Source organism: Lethenteron reissneri, chromosome 17 (assembly GCF_015708825.2).
Source record: "Lethenteron reissneri isolate LAM-NWPU_2019-01 chromosome 17, ASM1570882v1, whole genome shotgun sequence".
Lineage (NCBI taxonomy): Eukaryota > Metazoa > Chordata > Hyperoartia > Petromyzontiformes > Petromyzontidae > Lethenteron > Lethenteron reissneri.
Window position 1 is genome coordinate 13,202,452 of NC_083795.1, and position 18,919 is coordinate 13,221,370.

Here is an 18,919-nt window from a genome sequence, read left to right on the forward strand (position 1 = left end):
AAACTAGTCTTGAGACTCAGTGAGGCGTTTCTGGAAGAACAAAAAGGCAATATTGTATCTAAAACCATTGTCACATCCCAGCATTGTGAGAGATGGCGGTGGCTTGGGGAGGCCTTCGTCCAGCAGTGGATTGACCATGGCTGATTAATTTTAATTAACGACTTACACAAAGTATTTGCCACAGATGAACCACAATGCCTTGCTGATCTCGTCAAAGACTATACACTGTCCCGCAAACTCCGGTCATCCTAGATGCGGCTTTTGGCTAACCATCGAACAAAGACGGTGACCTCATCGTGCTTTCAGATGCACTTCTGCGGCCGTCTGGAACGCTCTTCCTTCCGATATCAGGAAGCCACTGGAGCTATGCACTTTTAAATCTAGATTGAAATACTAATTTCGTGTTCAGTTTGTCCTTCCTCCGCACCTCTGATTAGTGCGGTTTTGGCCACGTATAGCGCGAAATAAGTTCAACATACAGTACATTAATACTGTGTTTTAGAAAAGGCTTGCACGGACGGCCAGCTAGCAAAACTCGTGTTTCATATAGTATATGACAAATACATATCAACATCCCACTTACCCGGCAGGATGACGCAGTGGTAATCCGAGTGCCTCACAGTAAGAAAGAAGGTCCAGGATTCGATTCCAGACTTGGGTGCCTTTTTATGTGGCGTTTGTTTGTTCTCCCTCGCTTCTGCTTTGTTTTCCTCCGGGTTCTCCGGTTTCTTCCCAGAGCTAAACAAAACGCAACGTAACTGGTAGTATGGCAGGATTGGCAAAACATCCCATTGTTATGTTAAGTCACTCCTGTTGTTCTCTGCCCCCTGTACCGTTCCCGTTCTGTTGTAATGTGCACCGATGCCTACTTTATTGAGGGCTATATTTGGCACGTAAAATAAAGATTGGTTGATTCTAAAAGAAATACCCGCAAATTACGCATGAAGGATTACGCACAGCAGCACCCAGGACGGTCCTAGGCAGGAGAGGGAAGTACAGCAAGTGGCCTGGACAGGACCCCCCTGGACCAGAGTTAATCCTCAGTGAGTAACACAAAACAAGCGTAAAAACAACAACCGTGATACTCATGAAGCCTGATCTTCCAATTTAGCACGAACCAAGGGCTTGCTTAATTAACGATATAAACCAGTTATGGAAACCATTGATGAAGATGGCACCAGCTGCACTGAGACTGCACGTATACAAAGTCACGTAGCAAAATTTAAGCGTGCGACTGTGGTCATCCAGAACAGACCGTACAACATATAACGACGAAATGCCTGATCCACAAATACGAAGGAGACATCACAGCGATCCACTCTGCTGCTCCTGATGCGGTTGTCTGGCTTGACCGTCTGAATGTGAAATAGTAGTCGTCGCTCTGCATCCACATCAGCCATGAGAAAGGAGAAGTGAGAAGGTGAGTCAGGCACAGAGGCAGGCTCTCAGCGACGTATTTATCAACACAGTAACGTGAGAAGTTTCTTCAGATAGGACGAACACGTCGCCTGATTCTGATAAACATTGCCCAGGCAGTCCAATGAACCACATCGCGGATGGTTTCATAACGGTCAACAGGTATTTCAAGTTGAGCCAATGGGTCAAAAACATGTTACAATAAAAAAACTCAAATGCAGGACCCTCCTGAAAAAAAGAATTAGTGTGCTATCCTGAATAAATAATGCACTTGTTGTATTATGTTACAGCTAAGGATACATTGTATACGAGTCGTTGGGGTCCTCCATTTAATTACAAACATGCCTTTAAATAATTTACGTTATTTTGCTGCTGTAAATGTCCATAAATAAGCCACTTCGTTGAGCTATCATTTGTGGTCAGGTCTCTTCTGAAAAATAAGCTACTAGCTAAGTGGGCTTTACCTGGTAAGATAAAAAAAAGTGTTTTATGCGTGTATGTTTAAGTGATTTTCTTACCTTTCCTATGCTTTGCATTTGTATCGTGTTGTTGTAATGTTTGTTGTTGTAACGTTCTAACCCGCCCCTACCGGACATCAGTGAAAAATATAGCTCATCGGATTCCTCCGTTATTAATACAGATTTTGAATTATGCGTATTTATGATGTGTTCCATGACTGGGTAAGGTATTTAGTCTAAAAATGCACGCTGTATTAATTATAGATGTAAAATACCAATACATGTGTCATTACGTGTGCTATGCACGTGTCACTGGGCACTCTGGACACAATTACAAACGAGATCAATGGTATTAGATACAATATTGTCGGTTCCCCCCCGAAATGCCCCACTTAGTCTCAAGACTAGTTAATTTCAATTTCCTGAAAGTGTTTTACTTCGTGTCGAGGAAAACTGGACTATCCGGAGGAAAAAAATAACCAATAATTATCCTGGACAACACTCAAATGCCCACACAGATGGGTTCGCGAACCCACTTGCTGTCCTTACATCTCCCGGTCTTGTGGCTCAACGCTTTTTTTTTTTGGAGTTCCCAAGGTTATTTTTCAGTTGAAATAGTTCAGTAAAACTACAACGCTTATACATCAGTTAGACCAGAAGGAAACCGGGCTGATGTATCATCACAGCCGGTAGAAACACTTCCTCAATTACATTGCCAATTTGTGAAGACGAGGAGCATAGACGTGGGAGTACGGTATAGAAGAAATACAATCCCAGTAACGAATCCCAGAACGTTGGGCCAACGTTGCATGTTTACTGGCATACGACGTCTGATTTTGCTGCACTGCCCTATGTTGCTCACAACGTAACCCCCTGCTCTGCCCCCATCCTCGTTAAAAAAAGTGTGGTAACGATGATAATGATGCCTGGTGCTACGAAGATAACCACTCAAGGACCCGCCGGTCACACGAGTTCACGGCGGACTTTGCTGATGGAAAATGCGATTGCGTGTGAGAAAACAGGAAGTCAGAGTTAGATTCCCCGCCAAGGCTAGCATCAGTGTTGGGTTTATACCAGGACTAGGTGGATCGCATTGAAAACGGTACCGTACTCGGTGTGGTGTGTAAACATATTGGGGGAGACAAATGCGGTCGGACGTGATCCTGGCTTCACCACCCCCTCGTGTGCCGTTCTGGCCTTCATAGGTGCTCGCTATCAGAACTTGCCCCAGTCCGTTAAGAAGATCTTTGTCTTTAAATTTCGATTTAAAGCTTTCGTGACTGCAGGGATTCATATTCTTGGTTCTTTCGGTAAAGTCACGTCGATGGAAATAATAAAATAAAACATCATACAATTCTCATGACGTTTCGGCTGCTTGCGTTGTGGCTGAAACGTCGTGAGAATTTTATGACGTTTTATTTTCATTATTTTATTATTTCCCTTCTACGTGACTTTACCGAAAGAACCAAGAATGTCTTTGTGTGTGCAGTGGCACAGTGGAGAGCATAGGTTGCTGCATCTATCAGTCATTAACCGGTCAACCCATGGCACTTGGGTCTGTCCCGTGATCTCCTGCCTGCAGCGAATCTTCAACACTTCACGTGAACCGTCTCAAAGTGCACCTAGGCTGGCACGATGTCACCGCCGCTTAGTGACGAATCTCGGCTGCCGTTCGAGTTTCTGGATTGTGAATGAGCGTGCCAGTGCGTAGGTGCGAGAAGCCAGCGTGTGGCGGTGTGGGTGCGTGACAACAACAGTGTCAATACAGGTGAGTTGCTCTGCGTGGGGAGCGGTAGTGTCGTGGTTAGCGCTACGCTGCGCTACGAACCTGGCGACCCCGAGTTCGATTCCCTCTCACGGCCAACACCCAGTGACGTATTGGCTGAACCGGTCCTGGGCCTCCCCCTAGGTCGACTCAGCCTCAAATGAGTACTTAGTGCTATTTGTAAAAATAATTGCCACGAGGAAGACAAAGGCGGCCGGGCGTGGTGTTGGCAAGCCCACCCCCTTCGTGTGCCGTGCCGGCCTTCATAGGTGCTCGCTAACAGCACTTGCCCCTACAGTCTGTTACAGGCTATAGGGGGATCTTTGTCTTTGTTGTTGCGTTTGTGTGAGTGGTGGCGCAGTAGTTAGCGCACCGCGCTACGAGCTCTGTGGCGAGTATTTGAACCGGTGCTGGGCTTCCCCTAGGTCAGCTCAGCCTTAAATGGGCACCTGGCGAAGTGCGTGTATAAAAGGAGACCGAGCGTGGTGTTCGCCGTCCGATCTTAATGGATATAGAACAGCACTTGCCCCTCCAGGCTGCGTTAGGCTACACGGGGGATCTTTGTGTTGACTTCGTGAGTGAATGCAGGTGTGTGGGTTTTTCTTGTTTTCGGCCGTGCCGGGTCTTTTTTTTCTTACCGACTCAAACACGATTCCGCATTTTTTCCCAAAGACCTCACGGCTCCACAATTGCCACAAACCTACCCCCCCCCCCCCCCCCGGCTTACTCAGTTTCAGTTTCATTTATTTGGTATATGGCCCTGTGAGCCATTCGGCTCAAGCAGTAAAGCAAAACCATATGGTGGTGACGGTGATGCATCAGCCAGTCATCTCAGTCGGCCAACCCATGGCACCTGGGTCTGTCCCGTGACCTCCTGCCAGCGGGCGTTCCGACACTGTACCTGGCCTCAAAGTGCACCTAGCCTGGCACAAGCGCCACGGTGTCGTCACCGCCACTTAGTGACGAATGGCAGGTTTGTTGTTGTTGCGAGGTGGCGCTGCTGCTGATGTTACGCACCCAAAATTTGTTTTCCCACTGAATTTTGTTTTCTTTCGTGGTCGCTGGCATAGACGGGAGCAGTTCAGGTTGGCACTCGACTGTAACAGCCACTGGCATAGCGTGAGAGAGAGAAGTACACTCGATGCGGTGTGCCGCCGACGACGGAAGTATGTTTTTCCGGTTTGCCAACGCCCACAGACTCGGCTGGAACTAAACCCCGACCGGTCTTTGTGCAATCATCAAACCGAGCCGAGACCGCCTCACCCACTGGCAATAAAGCCACGACCCACAGCTCACGCCGTGAGTCCTCGGAGCCGACCGCGTGCCCTCTCGTCATCGGCACTCGATCCTCATCCGCTCGCCACCGCTCCGCTGCTGCTGCTGTCGGTAGGGAGGCTGGCGTTAGGAGGGAGGTTGGCTTGCAGATTGTCCTTTGCCGTGGGGAGTTGGAGGCGAGTGAGAGACCCTGGCCATTGGTGGTGCCCCGCCAATTGTTGTCACAGCGGAGCTGGGCTCGAGGGGTCTGGGAGGAGGAGGAAGGGGAGGAGGCGATCGCCGAGATTGGGTTGTTCTGCGCAAGGAGCGGGATGTGCGTGCGTACTTTTCGTCGTCGTCGGAGTTGATTAACTCATCGTCGTCGTCACCGCCATCGGAATCATCATTCTACTGATCAACCTCCATCATCATCGTCAATAGCCATCACCGCACCATCGTCAAGTAACAATTGTCATCACAATTTTACTTACCTTGTTTGTCTTGGTGTGTGTCTCGCTCGGTGTGTCTTTGTGTGTGCCTCTCTCTCTCTCTGCATGTGCGTGTGCCTGTGTTGTTTCCGTGTCTGTGTTTCATCATTCATTCTTACCTGATGATGGTTGCTTGAGTTGCAACCGAAACGTCGTATTCTATTGTTATTTGATTTTCTACGTGACTTTACCCAAAGAACCAAAGAGTAATTCCAATTTATCATCACCGCAGTTATAACGAATAACCATCACTATCACCACCATCATCAATTACCACCACCGGCACAACCATCACCATCATCACTCACCCATTGCCTCTTCCCCACCCCAGAGTGATGGAGGGAGCGACGCTCCGCGCTTTCGTCTTCTGTTTGTGCGCATCGGCGGTGGCGGCGGCGCGGCGAGACGGGGAGAGCCGCGGCGCTCCCGTGGAAGTCGCTCTCAGCGTGGACACGAGCGAGGCGTTGCACGCCCTCAGCACCGAGTTCCTCTCGTTCGCCATCGACACCTCGGTGGTGGAGAACGGATGGATCGACTTCCTGAGGTGAGGGTGAGCGAGGGGAGATCTACACGCGTCAACCCGGTGGAACGACGTCGGCCGCTCCGTGTAAGGGGGCTTCGTCGGTTCCAACACCCAGCCACGGATGGGCCCCCTGGTCGACACTTTGGCTGTGCGTCTGTGTGTGCGCTACTTGTGGAGGAGGCTCGTGAAGGACGCTGCTGCTACTGGGCAGTTGGGGGCAGTCGCCCTCCAACAACAACGGAGGGCGGAGGAGCGACGCTCACAACAACGAGCGGAGTGCCGGGTGGCTAAAGCACAGAAAGTTGCCACAGTAGGGGGCACAGGTGGTGCATCAGCCAGTCATCTCGGTCATCTCAGTCAGTCGACCTGTGGCACCTGGGTCTGCCCCGTGACCTCCTGCCAGCGGGCGTTCGACACTTCACGTGGCCCCAAGGTGCACCTAGCCTGGCACGAGCGTCGTGGTGACGTCACTGCCACTTAGTGGCGAATGGCGGTTGTTGTTGTAGCGCTACTTGCCCGTGTGAAGACAGCGCGCGTCGTCCAGCAGCACGGTGGACGTTAAAGATCCCGCGAAACTTAGCGGGGGGCCCTTCCCGATATCGAGTCGTGGAACGAGGTCAGGATTTTATGGATAAATTAGAATAATAAGTAATCATACACATTGGGTTTCTCGACCACACGCACAGACGCACCGGCATGTAAACAAGTTGCGCGGACTGTACTGTGCGCACACGCACATGCCCATATATAGTATAGACACACAGACTTAATTGACTTTTGGGGCAAGCGCTGTTAGCGAGCACTTTTGAAGGCGGACACGGCACGTGACAGGGTGGGTGGCCAGCACCACGCCCGGCCGTCTTTGTCTCCCCAGTGGCAAAGTTTACACACCGCACCAGGTACCAATTTTAGGCTGGGTCTACCTAGGGGAGGACCGGTTTCAAATATTCGATGTTGGCCGTGAGCGCAGCACGGCATGGGTAGGGCCTCATCCCTCATCCAGCAGTGGATTGACAAATGGGCTGTACGTGATGGTGGTGACGGTGATGCATCTGCTAGTCATCTCAGGCTGCACCTCGCCCTGCCTCTGCTCCACCAGACACGTTCGCCTCGTCACCCTGGCCAAGGCCCTGACCCCAGCGTTCCTGCGCTTTGGGGGCACGAGGCAGGACTTCCTGATCTTCCAGCCGGAATCTGGGAGCCCCTCGTGGGTTTCCGGCTTGACCCCCTCGTGGGAGAACAATGGTAATTATTGCCTCTTTATTGTTCCCCAGGAAATAAAGCCTCGCCCGAGTCTCAACGCTTCTGTTTCAGGAGGATCCTGCTACAGTGGGATGTTTGGTCCATTCTACATGCGAGCTTTTTGGCATCGTGCGTGCGGGAGGAAAGTGGAGTCCCCGGAGAAAACCCACCAGCAATTGAGGGGATAACACGTACATTTTCACCGGTCTGTCGCTGTGCTCTCATCTTGTGGCCCCCTCGTTGCCCAAGCTAACGACGCTCGTTATTCAACCGCAGTTCGCTTGGGCAGCGCCACTGCCGGGCGTGGTTTCTCCGTGGCAGCCCCAGCCATATGGATTGCGGCCATCATCATCGTTGTCGTCCCGCTGCACAATCACAGCAGCAACGTTCAATCTACACTGGCTTAAAGATACGCTTAAAGAGACACTTAAAGGCCCCACCATTTTCTCGCGCGGCATTCGAGCGATACTCAGCTTGGCTCCGTGCCTCAGTCACAGCCGTTTATGTCCGTGAAATATTCTGTGTGCATTACAAATTGATTTATAGTAATTATTGTGATTATTGCCAGGCAATTTTCCATCAAACTATGAACTGGGATTCCAACGAGATCGGGTGCATTGAGGGTGGATGATTTGGATTGCTGGAGGCGAGGAGACGAGGTTGAGGATGAGAAGGAGAAACGCCAGAGTCTTGCATTGGGAAGTTTGGCCAAATCCTCTACTGAATGAAAATAATAGTGTGTGTGTTCATTTACTTGACAAAGATCATTGGCCAACATACTTTTTATTAAAAATAAAGGCACCAACGCTTTATTCGATGGCAGTGGCTCCGTGGAGTGATCAGTGACTGTCGCCAGCCACAGAAGGAGACCGAGAGCCTCTGAACGCAGCTCAGGGTTAAGTTTCCTGGCTCTATTCCGGACCTCAATCCCGTCGTCCCGAGCTCCCGCTTCTTCGCCGTTCAATGTCTCTCCGCGTTTCAGGAAAATGTTTTGAAAGGAGATCCTACTTTCAACAATTGACCAATTCCTTTACCCAAGGACTATAACATATTTATTTATCTATAAAGCGTTTGTGAATCTCAAGGCCATTCTTTTTTTATCCAATAATTTATTTCGGAATGTCTTTCTGAGTCTCAAGGCTTCTATGTCAGGAGGATCCTGCTCTGGGATGTTTGGCCAGTACCTTATTGAGCGTATTTGTTCCTGTTATTTTTTGTTTGGTGTGGATAGAAGCTGCAGTAGCCGGAGAAAAACCCACACATACGAGGGGACACCACTAAAACACGTCTGCACATAGTAGAGAATAAACGCAGCAGATCAGCACCCCTTTGGGGAGATGAAAGCTTGGATTGACAAGCATGGAATGACACTACTGAGGAAGAGGAACATAGGGCATAGGGAGACGTTCGCAAGTTGGAGACATCACAGTGACCGTAAAAGAAAGTGAGCGGGCTTGGGGCAGAACAGGTCGTCGCTTGCAGACTCGTCACGGAGACGAATACGTCCACAACGAGAGAGCGGAGCGATGAAGTCCGCTTAAGCGTGCGGGAGCTCGGTCCACCGTCACATCGCGCATCCCTCAAGGATGGCAGCGGCTTGGGGGAGGTCTCCATCCAAAAGTGGATATATATCGTGGCTGATGACGATGACGTTGATGACCGGCAACCCTGCTCGCTGCACCACCTCGCTGCCTCTGTGGCTGCAGAGTGATTTCTGCACCGTGATCTGTACACGTGGCTCATCGTGCCTGGCTCGTCTGACCACCGAATTGGTTGGCGCTGTGCGGTGTCAGGTGTCTGTATGTGTCAGTGATGCACCGGTGCGCTAAGTCTGTCTGTCGCGCTCCTAGCAGGCGGCTTGGGTGGGGGGGGGACGAGGGTTTAATGAGGACGCTACGTCAAGCCGCGGGTCGTCACAGCCAGAGCCGCGAAAAGGGAGCACGCCTGGGCAAAGAGCAAAGAAAAGGGGTTGCGTCTCCGTGGCCGAACCATGAGCGTGATGATGCATGTTTACACGTGTGTGTGTGTCCAGGGAGCGAGAGTATATCGGTGAGTGCGCTGCATTGCAACCCCGGTGACCTGAGTTCGTGAGCATCTCCTAGGTCGACTCGGCCTCAAATGAAAGCTGGTGCAGTGGGTAACCATCGCCGCTGGGGAGACAAAGGTGGCTGGGCATGGTGTTGGCCACCCACCCCTTTGTGCGCCGTGCCAGCATTCCATAGGTGCTACTCGCTAACAGCACTTGCCCCAACAGTCTGTTAAGGCTACACGGAGGACCTTTGTCTCTCTGTATGCGTGGGTGTGTGCAGAGGTGCGGATGGAGCCCCGAGTCTCGTGTCGCCCCCCGCTCTTCTCGGAGGCGAAGATCCGGAGGCAGAGGCAGAGGGCAGAGGAACTCCTGCCAGGGATGCTCCGAGATGAACGGAGAAAAACCTTGAAGAACATCACCATGACAGGTCCCAGCAGCATCACGCACTGCCACAACAATGAGCAGCATCACATACAGCACCATCTCATTCAGCGTCGAGCATTGGATTGATAAAGCTTGGCACATTTTGTTTTTCATCACATCGTAGAGCACTTGAGCATCACACGGCTGCATCACCATCATCTCCGTATATCCTAGAGCACTATCGCTCAGCTCCATCATAATCATCATTTCCATCACACATTGCAGCCACATCACACGGCTCAAAAGCAACGGTTGCACACCACCACCGCCACCATCACACGGCAACATCACATGTCAAAAAACATCACATCGGTCCTCATTAGGACTTAAAACTGAACAGTGTCCGGGCCGTCGGTGAACTGGTGGAACTTGACCAGTAGCCGTAGCCAGAGTGAGAGAGGTATCCTGGATGTGGTGTACTGGGTGTGGACCTGGTTGAAACTAAGCCCTGGTCCTGATCCTTTTCTTAATTTTTCCTCCTTCTCCTGCCCCTCGTCCTCTCCTTCTTTTCGACCGTAATTCTCCTCTTGCTTTCTTAATCCTGATTCTCCTGCTGATCCGGCTCCCGCTCTCGATCCTGATCTTGTCCCTGCTCCGGCCTGCGGGCGTCACAGGCGCCGCGCTGGACGAGCTGCTGGGCTTCTCGGCGTGCTCGGGCCTGCGCCTCGTCTTCGGCCTCAACGCGCTGCTGCGCGGCCCGAGCGGCGCGTGGGACGACGGCAATGCGCGGCTCATCCTGCGCCACGTCCACGCGCGCGGCCAGGACCACGTCTCCTGGGAGCTCGGCAACGGTGAGGGACGCGCCGCACCTCACCACGCCGCACCGCACACCGCGTGGCGTAGCCGCTGTCGAGTTGCCGCAGGCGGCGCAACTGCACCGGGGCCCTGGGACCTCCGGTGGGAGGGGTGGGGGGGAGGCGGTGACGTGGCCCGGCGGTGGCGTGTTCGACTCTTGCTATGGGGAGGTTCGCGGTTCGAGTCGCGCCTAAATCCGCCGCACGCAGCAGCTTCCGTCTCACCTCGCCGAGCAGCAATGCCCGCGGGGGGGAGGGGGCCTCAAGGGACGCTCCCGGTAAAGTGCGGTGCGCACGTTGTAACCCAGCGGGCGAGCGTTCGTCGACGGCGTCCGCATGATCGCCGCGCGCACGGTGTTTGCTTACTGCGCTCAGAACCCAACAGCTACCCTCACGTGGCGGGGAGGCAGGTGAGCGGAGCGCAGCTCGGGGCAGACTTCTTGGCGCTGCGGACGCTGCTCAGGTCGAGCCACCCCGCGTTCCAGGATGCGAAGCTCTACGGCCCCGACATCACCCGGCCGCGGCGCAGCGCCCTCACCCTGCTCACGGGGTAGGAGGGGCCCCGCGGGTGGCCGCATCCACATCCCTGGGTCTCTGCGGTAGGTCATGTCTATTTGTCAAATGACCCGAGGTCACAATCCTCCAGTGACATGACTCTGGGTTACATGACCCTGCCTCCTGAGTGTTTGTAACACATGGCACTGGGTCAACAGTTTTTTTTATCACACACCTGGGTTACGTTTATGTGCCACGTGACCTTGGGTCACATCTCTTGGTGACCTCTCCCCTCTGTTTCCCCCCCCCTCCCCCTTCCCGGCACAGGTTTCTGGACTCGGCCAAGGATGCCATTGAGGCTGTGACGTGGCACCAGTGAGTGAATGGCCATTAGAGCTGCTCCCAATATCCTGCAACTCCTCCGTTTGTTCTGGTTCTTCCTCCTTAATCGCCACCATTTGATGGGGGGGGGGGGGGGCGATTGTGCCAGGGGGCTATTGTGCACTGGGGTTACTCCACATTCCAGCTATTGAGTCGATCAATACAGTAGAGACACTGACATTTCATTATAAACGGTTTGCATGGCTACGTCCAATGCCATCTTTTGCCACTGTGACCTTTGACCTGTGCCCTCGCAGGTATTACATGAACGGACGCACAGCCACGCTTGACAACTTCATGGACCCCCAGATGCTGGACTCTCTGGCAGCAGAGATCAGCGCCGTGCAGGAGGTGAGACCCCCGTGCGCCTACTACCCCCTGCCCCGTATTCCAAACCCCATGCCCCCTACAGTACTCCTCTGTCTCATGCCCCTATCCCATATTCCTCTGCCACTTGTTTTATACCCCAAATCATATATCAGAGGTCCCCAACCCCCGGGCCGCGGACCGGTACCGGTCCGTGGCCTGTTAGGAACTGGGCCGCACAGCAGGAGGTGAGCGGTGAGTCCGCGCGTGGCCCGCCCATGATTTTATTTACCACTTCCATCTTTCCCGCACTACGCACTTGTCTCAGTCACGGTTTTGGTAAGCCCACAAGCTGCTAACCCCTAGCCACAATGAGTAGAAAACAAACGTCGCTGGAGAGCTTCTTTGAAAAGGGGGAAAGACCCAATGATGAACCCCCCCCCCCCCCCCCCCCGGTCTGTGAAAAAATTGTCTTCCACAAAACCGGACCTTGGTGCCAAAAAGGTTGGGGACCGCTGTCTTATATCACTGTGCACTACGCCTCTTGTCTGTGCATGCCTACCTGTCTGTTCACCTGTTTGTACTCGCCTGTATGTACTCACCTGTGCTAACGTGTGTGCGGTCACCTGTATGTACTCACCTCTATATACTTACCTGTGCTCAACTGTCCATTCTCACCTGTCCACACTCACCTGTTCGTGCTCACGTGCCCGTAGGTGGTTAACAAGGAGGCCCCGGGAAAGGCCATCTGGCTCGGCGAGACGAGCTCGGCATGGGGGGGCGGAGCGCCGGGGCTATCGGACACCTTCGTGGCAGGGTTCATGTGCGTGACCCCGACCCTGACCCCAGGCGTGACCATCACCCCACGCCAGACTCTGACCTGAACAGTCATGGCCCTAACCTTGACTATCACCCTAACCCGGGCTTTCACCCTGACCATAATGCCGATGACCTCAATACACTTAATTCTTGTATCCCAGGCCCAAAACGGCTTCACAGCCTCCACACCACCTCTTACCATTACTACCACCAGAATCCCCACCACTTCCACCATCATCACCACCACCACCTTGAAAATTCACCACCACCATCATCACCTACTCACCACCACCACCTTGATAATCTGACATTGACTTTGAGGTGCTTAAGTCGGGTGACAATGAGTGCCATTGTAACCCCCGATCCCCCCACACGCTGCCCCCCCACCTCCACCCCCCCACCCCCTCCCGAACCCCCCGCAGGTGGCTGGACAAGCTGGGCATGGCGGCACGCATGGGAGTGGACGTGGTCGTGCGTCAGGCGTTCTTCGGACACGGATCCTATAATCTCGTGGACGACCACCTCAACCCTCTGCCGGTTAGAGAGCGGGGAAAGGGTGGGGATGCGGGGGGGGGGGGGGTGGATTGCGGTGGACTTGGGGGTGGGGGGGATGTGCGGGAATGGAGACTGGGGGTTACACCTTTACAAGGCGAAGTCAGTGTTCGCAGATCAGGCTCGTCCTTGTTTGGGTTCATCAGTTGGCAGTGCCAAGACAAGCATCACAGGCTAGTGATCGTTTAACAGGTCCTGGACTTAGACTTCAGCAACCCACACTGACCAGTGTGAAGTATGGTCAAACATTCGACATGACATGGAGGAAGCCGCCATCCTGCAGTGGACTGAAATACAGCAACAACTCTAAGTCATAAAATGATCGCTTAATTATCGCAGCAGGAGAAGAGGAATGTTGGTGGCGTAGGTGGGAGAAGTGGAGTGTTACAAACAGTGACAAAGATGCCCCCCCTCACCCCGGTATGGCTTTGTAGACCGTTAGACAGTGGAGTCTCGTGACATCCCCACTAGGTGGGGCTGTTGTGAGTGACCTCAGAAACGACGGTGTTATGATTAAGAAAAACCTCGTCATGGTTGTTGGCCGCCTCGTGAAAACGAATGCCTACCAACGGTAGGCATTCGTAAACAACACGAAACAAGACAACAAAGCACTCAAATGCTGTCCCCGTGACCCTCAAGTCCATGCTACACAACCCATTTGACACCGCTAAAAGCCTAAAGAACAATTAAAGATCAGCTGCCACTACTCAACAGATTAGCCAAGGCAACCAAGACACCGCGCACTGTGCAATAACAGTCGCGTGTCGTCGTGAAGGCCGTGAGCTGCTACAGGTCACGGTGCGACCTCGCCTCGTGACATCGTCTCTCGTCACAGCCATGGCCGCCGTTGTCACCGCCCTGAATGGGTCTCAAGCGGCGTGGCTACAATGCGAGAAGCTCGTCGCAATGAAGGGAAATCTCTCACTCGGATGCCTTCACAGCCGCCCCGAGACCTCCCCGAGGCAAAAATCAGACTGCTTAAAATGTTATCTTCACTAGGCGATTCACGTTGAAAGAAGCATTATATTGTAAAAAAACGTAAACACAACAAAACAAATTCTAGAAAAAATATTTATCATCTCCAGCTGCTTGGTGGAGCGGTGCCCAAACGCCCCTAGTGAACGAACCGCGGCTGCCGTTCGTGCGAGAACCAATTGGGGCCTCACGAGGGCGGCGATGTGGCCCACACTGCCGCCGGCCGTCTTCGTCTCCCCAGTGCTGATGTTTACACACCTCACCAGGTGCTCATTTGAGGCCGAGCGGACCCAAGGGAGGCCCAGGTCGTGCACACGTTGACCGCGTCCTCCCCCCCACAGGACTACTGGCTCTCCCTCCTGCACAAGCGACTCGTGGGGGGGCGCGTGCTGCGCGTGGAGGCGGAGGGGGGGGGCACGCCCTCGGTGCGAGTTTACGGGCACTGCTCCAGGTGAGGGGAGGGGCACACCCACCCCCCTTCTACACCCCTCCCCTTCACCACCACCCTCCCCTCCCCTCCGCCCCCCACCCCTGCGCTCCACGAACCCCCTCTTCCTCTTCTACCCCTCCCCTCCATCACCATCCTCCACCCACACCCCTCCCCTACACCACCCCTCCCCTCTGCCCCCCACCCCTTTCCTCCGCCCCCCACCCCTCTCCTCCGCCCCTCCCCTCCACCCCTGCGCTCCACGAACCCCCTCTTCCTCTTCTACCATTCCCCTCCATCACCATCCTCCCCTCCACCCCCACCCATCCCCTCTACAACCTCCCCTCCACCACCCCACCCCTCCCCTCCACCACCCCTCCCCTCCACCACCACTCCCCTCCACCCCCACCCCTCCTCTCCACCACCACCACCACTCCCCTCCACCCCACCCCTTCATCACCCCCTCCACCATATTATAATGACCCTCCTTCATGGCATATAAATAGAGAGACCAGTAGAGAGAGTGGACAATAAGAGTTGTGGAGACTGCACTGGTTTACACCATGGGGCACGATGAGCATGCATCGTAAAAACATTTCCTGACGAATAGCTTTTTTAAATTGGAATGTGAACAGTTACACTTTTAACAGCAGATCTTGCGATCAAATTCGTAACACACTTTGTGCACTGATGATGTTGACGGTGGTGGTGGTGGTGATGCCCTTCACACAGGACAGCCTCATCGATTCTCAAAACTTTCAGTTGGGCCCTGCATTGCGATCGTTGACGATCTCCACGAATGCTGGTTTAAAAAAATAGTGGCAGCAGTGGTCAAGTTGATGATGACATCGACGATGATGACGGTGGACTCTAAACCCAACCCCCACCCTCCCCCCCCCCCCCCCCCCCCCCAGTACGTCCTTCCCCGCGGGCTCCGTGACGCTGTTCGCACTGAACCTGGGGTCGAACCCGGCGTCTCTCTCCCTGCCGGCCCCGCTCAGCGAGGGCCCTGCCCAGGGCTTCCTGCTGCTCCCCGGTGACCCCGACGTGGGCCTGCGCTCCAGGTAGGTGCACACGATCCTATTAACTGCACTCGCGATCCTATTAACCGCAATCATGATCATTTTAACCAACATCAAGATCCTATTACTTGTTCCCACAAACCAATTCATTGCACTCGTGATCCTATTAACGATAACGATGGGTTAAACCACCTAGCAACATTGCCTTACTCCCCCCCCCCCCCCCCTATGGACAGACCATTACCCGTCCGTGAAGCGTTGAACCTTCTCGATAACCTAGTGCTATGAAAATGGCGCGAATATTACGAAAGCACCAAGCCGCTTTAAAACCATCACTATCATCCCCGCACATCCCCATCCCACCCGCCCCCCACAGGACCGTGATGCTGAACGGGACCCCCCTGCGGACGCAGGCTCACGGCTCGGTCCCCGAGACCCCGGGGGTCCCCCTCCCGCCGGGGTCCCCCCTGGCGCTGCCCCCCCGAGCTCTGGCGTTCTTCGTGCTGCCGGAGGCGCGGGCCCCAGCATGCCTCCAGCGCGGGCGGAACGCGTAGGCGCCGTGATGTGGCGGTCACGCGAGATCGGTGACAATCACCGCAATGATAATAATTGTGAATTATAATTCTAATAATATGATAATAAATTATCACAATTATTCATGATAATTATTATTGGTCAAATAGTGGAACAGAGGTCATCGTCTCAAGATCGGCAGGGTCCCGCTACATTGGGATGTTTTGACCAATTCCAATAATGAGCATGTGGGAGGTAACTGAAGTGCCTGGAGAAAAACCAACCGTGCACATACAAGGGGCAGCTTTTTTTTAAAGCACCGCACAGATAGATTCAGTAATCCCTGACTTTATTGCCATATCCTGATCCCCTCGTAGCCCAAGCCTATGACACATTGTATTTCTAGGCAGTCTCCCATCCAGGTACTATCTAGGCTCAAACCTGCTTAGCTTCCGAGATCCAACGAAATCGGGAGAACGCAGAGCCATTTGGCCACTGGAATGTGCATTTCGCGTTACGGTACCGCGATTGCTGTCGTGACGGCACGGACGCCCGCGGTAATGGGAAGGGGTTGTGCTGAAGCAAAGCACGCTTACTTGAGCCACATTTTCGTTTTAAGGTCTATCATGTTTCTTAGCGATGAATTTATTCAATTTCTTTTTTGATTCCTTAAATAAAAAAAACTCGTGTAAATGTAAACATTTTTGGGGAATCTGGATCAAGCAAATTACGTGGATTTCCAGGGAAATCTGGAAGAAATTCCGTGGGAAGCCTTGAGAAATTTGGAGGAAAGTCTGAGAAATTTGGAGAAACCCCAAATTTCACCAGTCAGCTTCCCCGTGCCTTCCGCACATCTTCCAGCAGGAGACTCCAGAGGAGAGGAGAGCGATGTGAACCGTGAGGTTCGAGAGGCAAGACTTGGAGATCGTTGAGGTGGAGATTAAAGCCGTAGGACATCGATGACGACGATGATGGCCCAAGTGCCCTGCCCGACAAAGGGAACCTTCTAAGGACACAATGCCACTTTGTCAAAGTCACCCACTGCCCACTGTGGGTGACATAATTTCCCGTCGCCGAATATTTACCTTTCTTTTGAGGTCTCAAGTCTTACAAATCTGTTGCCAGAAACATCGTGTTATTGACACAGAATGTGTCTAGATTGTTTTGTTTGTTAATTGTGCTTGTGCACCACTGCCAACGCAGCAGCAGCGGCATCGGCAGTATCGCTAAATAATGCGTTATTCTGAACGTGATCCACGAGTTGGCGGATAACCCGCTTGTCCGACGGCTGAGCGATCCCTGTCAGAGTTTCATCCGGCCAGACGAGCACCAACCTTCCGCTAACACGTGCGTCGCACAACTCTTTCTGGTTATCCACCACTGGGGCAGTATGTATATATGTTGAACTTCTTTCGAACCGTACATAAACAACCATGCTAATCGAAGGCGCGGAGGAAGGACAACCAACTAAAAACAAAAAGCAGTTCTTAATAAATGAGTTTTCAATCTAGATGATTTGACGAAAGGAAGGGCGTTCCAGACGGCCGCAGAAGCGCATTTGAGAGCGCGGTGACCCCTCTGTTCAACGGTTAGCCATAAGTCACTGCAAGGATGACCGGAGCTCACTCGATGGTTTATGCTCCTTGACGAGATGTGTGGCAAGCACTTTGTGTAATGAGTGCCCCTTTACGTTTTACTATAAACATTAAACACAGACAGATTAAACGACATTGTGCCGTCATGCTGTGTAGTTTACGTGCAACATACAGTACTGAGCCACATTCATTTGCTTGACGTGCTTTCTCACGCTGTTCCACTGCTCGGAGCGGGCAGCAGTCACGGAATGGAACTCAACCAAGAGGCAGTCTGCCGTGGAGATGGAGTGATGCAAATTTGCTCGTGTGTATGTGCCAGGTGATTACGTGGCAATATCGATGAGCACGGTGTGGTACGTACGATGCGAAAGAAGTTCAACATACATCCGTGAGAGATGGCGGTGGCTTGGGGAGGCCTTCATCCAGCAGTGGATTTGACATGGCCGATGGTGATGATTGCACAGTATCATTTATCGTCATCATGCCCCTTGCAAGGGAGAGCTGGAAAAGATATATGGTGGATGTGAATTTGGATGGTGCTTTATGTACAGGATATAACAGTGCACACAGTAGAGTCAATCAAGCTGCCCCTACTTAAAGAGATATGAAGCGGCACTGAATATTTGTCGATGGCCCAGAGCCAATGGCATAAATTCCACATTTCTATGGCAGGGTCAGTTTTTGCATAGGACAACTACTGTTGGCTTCCCTTAAGATGATGGTCATACAGTCAGTGCATCAACACAGTGGGGGCGATGACGAATCACACAGATGGACGCTGATTCACAGATGGGTTGGTGACGAGTCACATGCTGATGATGGCGATGATCGTCGATTGGTTCAACTCGCGGTTTGCCAATCGTGAGCCGAGGGCGCTGACCGCAGCGCGCAGCGGCGTGACGCCGGACGCACCACGACGTCTGCTCCAAATGCGTGGGAAGGGATGTGCAGGGGGGGGGGGGGGTGAATGATGGAAGCCACGCAAGGGAAATGCCAAAAAGGCATGTTTTTTCCGTAAAAATAAAAATGCCAAGGGCCGCAATGCACGTGGTGAATACGAGACGGTGGTGCTTGATAAACAATGTTACGAGGCGGCCCTTAAAGAGCCGCATGCCAAACCTGGAGCCGCAGGTTTTGCCAACCCTTGGTCTGTACCTAATCGCATATCAAGTGCGCGTAATTATTTATTTTCTACCGACAGAAAGAGGCAGAGAGGGAAAGGGAATGTTTGAGGCTGACATTTAAAGAGGGACAGGGAGTCTCGACAGCACACGTGGCTGGGAGAAGGGAGGGGAGTAGAGTGAGATGAGAGGGGAGAGGTAGGAGAGTGCGTGGAGGGGGGTAGAGTGAGATGAGAGGGGAGAGGTAGGAGAGTGCAGGGATGGGGAGTAGAGTGAGATGAGAGGGGAGAGGTAGGAGAGTGCGTGGAGGGGAGTAGAGTG

General features: G+C 52.9%; 1 protein-coding gene across 5 annotated transcripts in view; it reads left to right on the forward strand.

Moving 5' to 3' along the window:
• HPSE (heparanase) overlaps positions 1-18,369 on the forward strand; it is a 31,529-nt gene extending 13,160 nt beyond the window's left edge. The window contains exons 1-14 of one of the 5 annotated variants that reach the window (XM_061553181.1): positions 3,436-3,642; positions 4,837-5,025; positions 5,713-5,925; positions 7,004-7,149; positions 9,456-9,602; positions 10,213-10,389; positions 10,768-10,942; positions 11,215-11,262; positions 11,526-11,619; positions 12,291-12,397; positions 12,816-12,930; positions 14,262-14,371; positions 15,262-15,411; positions 15,746-18,369. In XM_061553181.1, the coding sequence (XP_061409165.1) occupies positions 5,717-5,925; positions 7,004-7,149; positions 9,456-9,602; positions 10,213-10,389; positions 10,768-10,942; positions 11,215-11,262; positions 11,526-11,619; positions 12,291-12,397; positions 12,816-12,930; positions 14,262-14,371; positions 15,262-15,411; positions 15,746-15,923 (1,656 nt within the window). In that variant the 5' untranslated portion in view covers positions 3,436-3,642; positions 4,837-5,025; positions 5,713-5,716 and the 3' untranslated portion in view covers positions 15,924-18,369. Of the gene's footprint in view, positions 1-3,435; positions 3,643-4,594; positions 4,613-4,836; positions 5,026-5,220; positions 5,356-5,712; positions 5,926-7,003; positions 7,150-9,455; positions 9,603-10,212; positions 10,390-10,767; positions 10,943-11,214; positions 11,263-11,525; positions 11,620-12,290; positions 12,398-12,815; positions 12,931-14,261; positions 14,372-15,261; positions 15,412-15,745 lie in introns of those variants that run through there. The other 4 variants (XM_061553183.1, XM_061553185.1, XM_061553182.1 and 1 more) reach the window with 4 other exon arrangements.
• Positions 18,370-18,919: the final 550 nt, after the last annotated feature.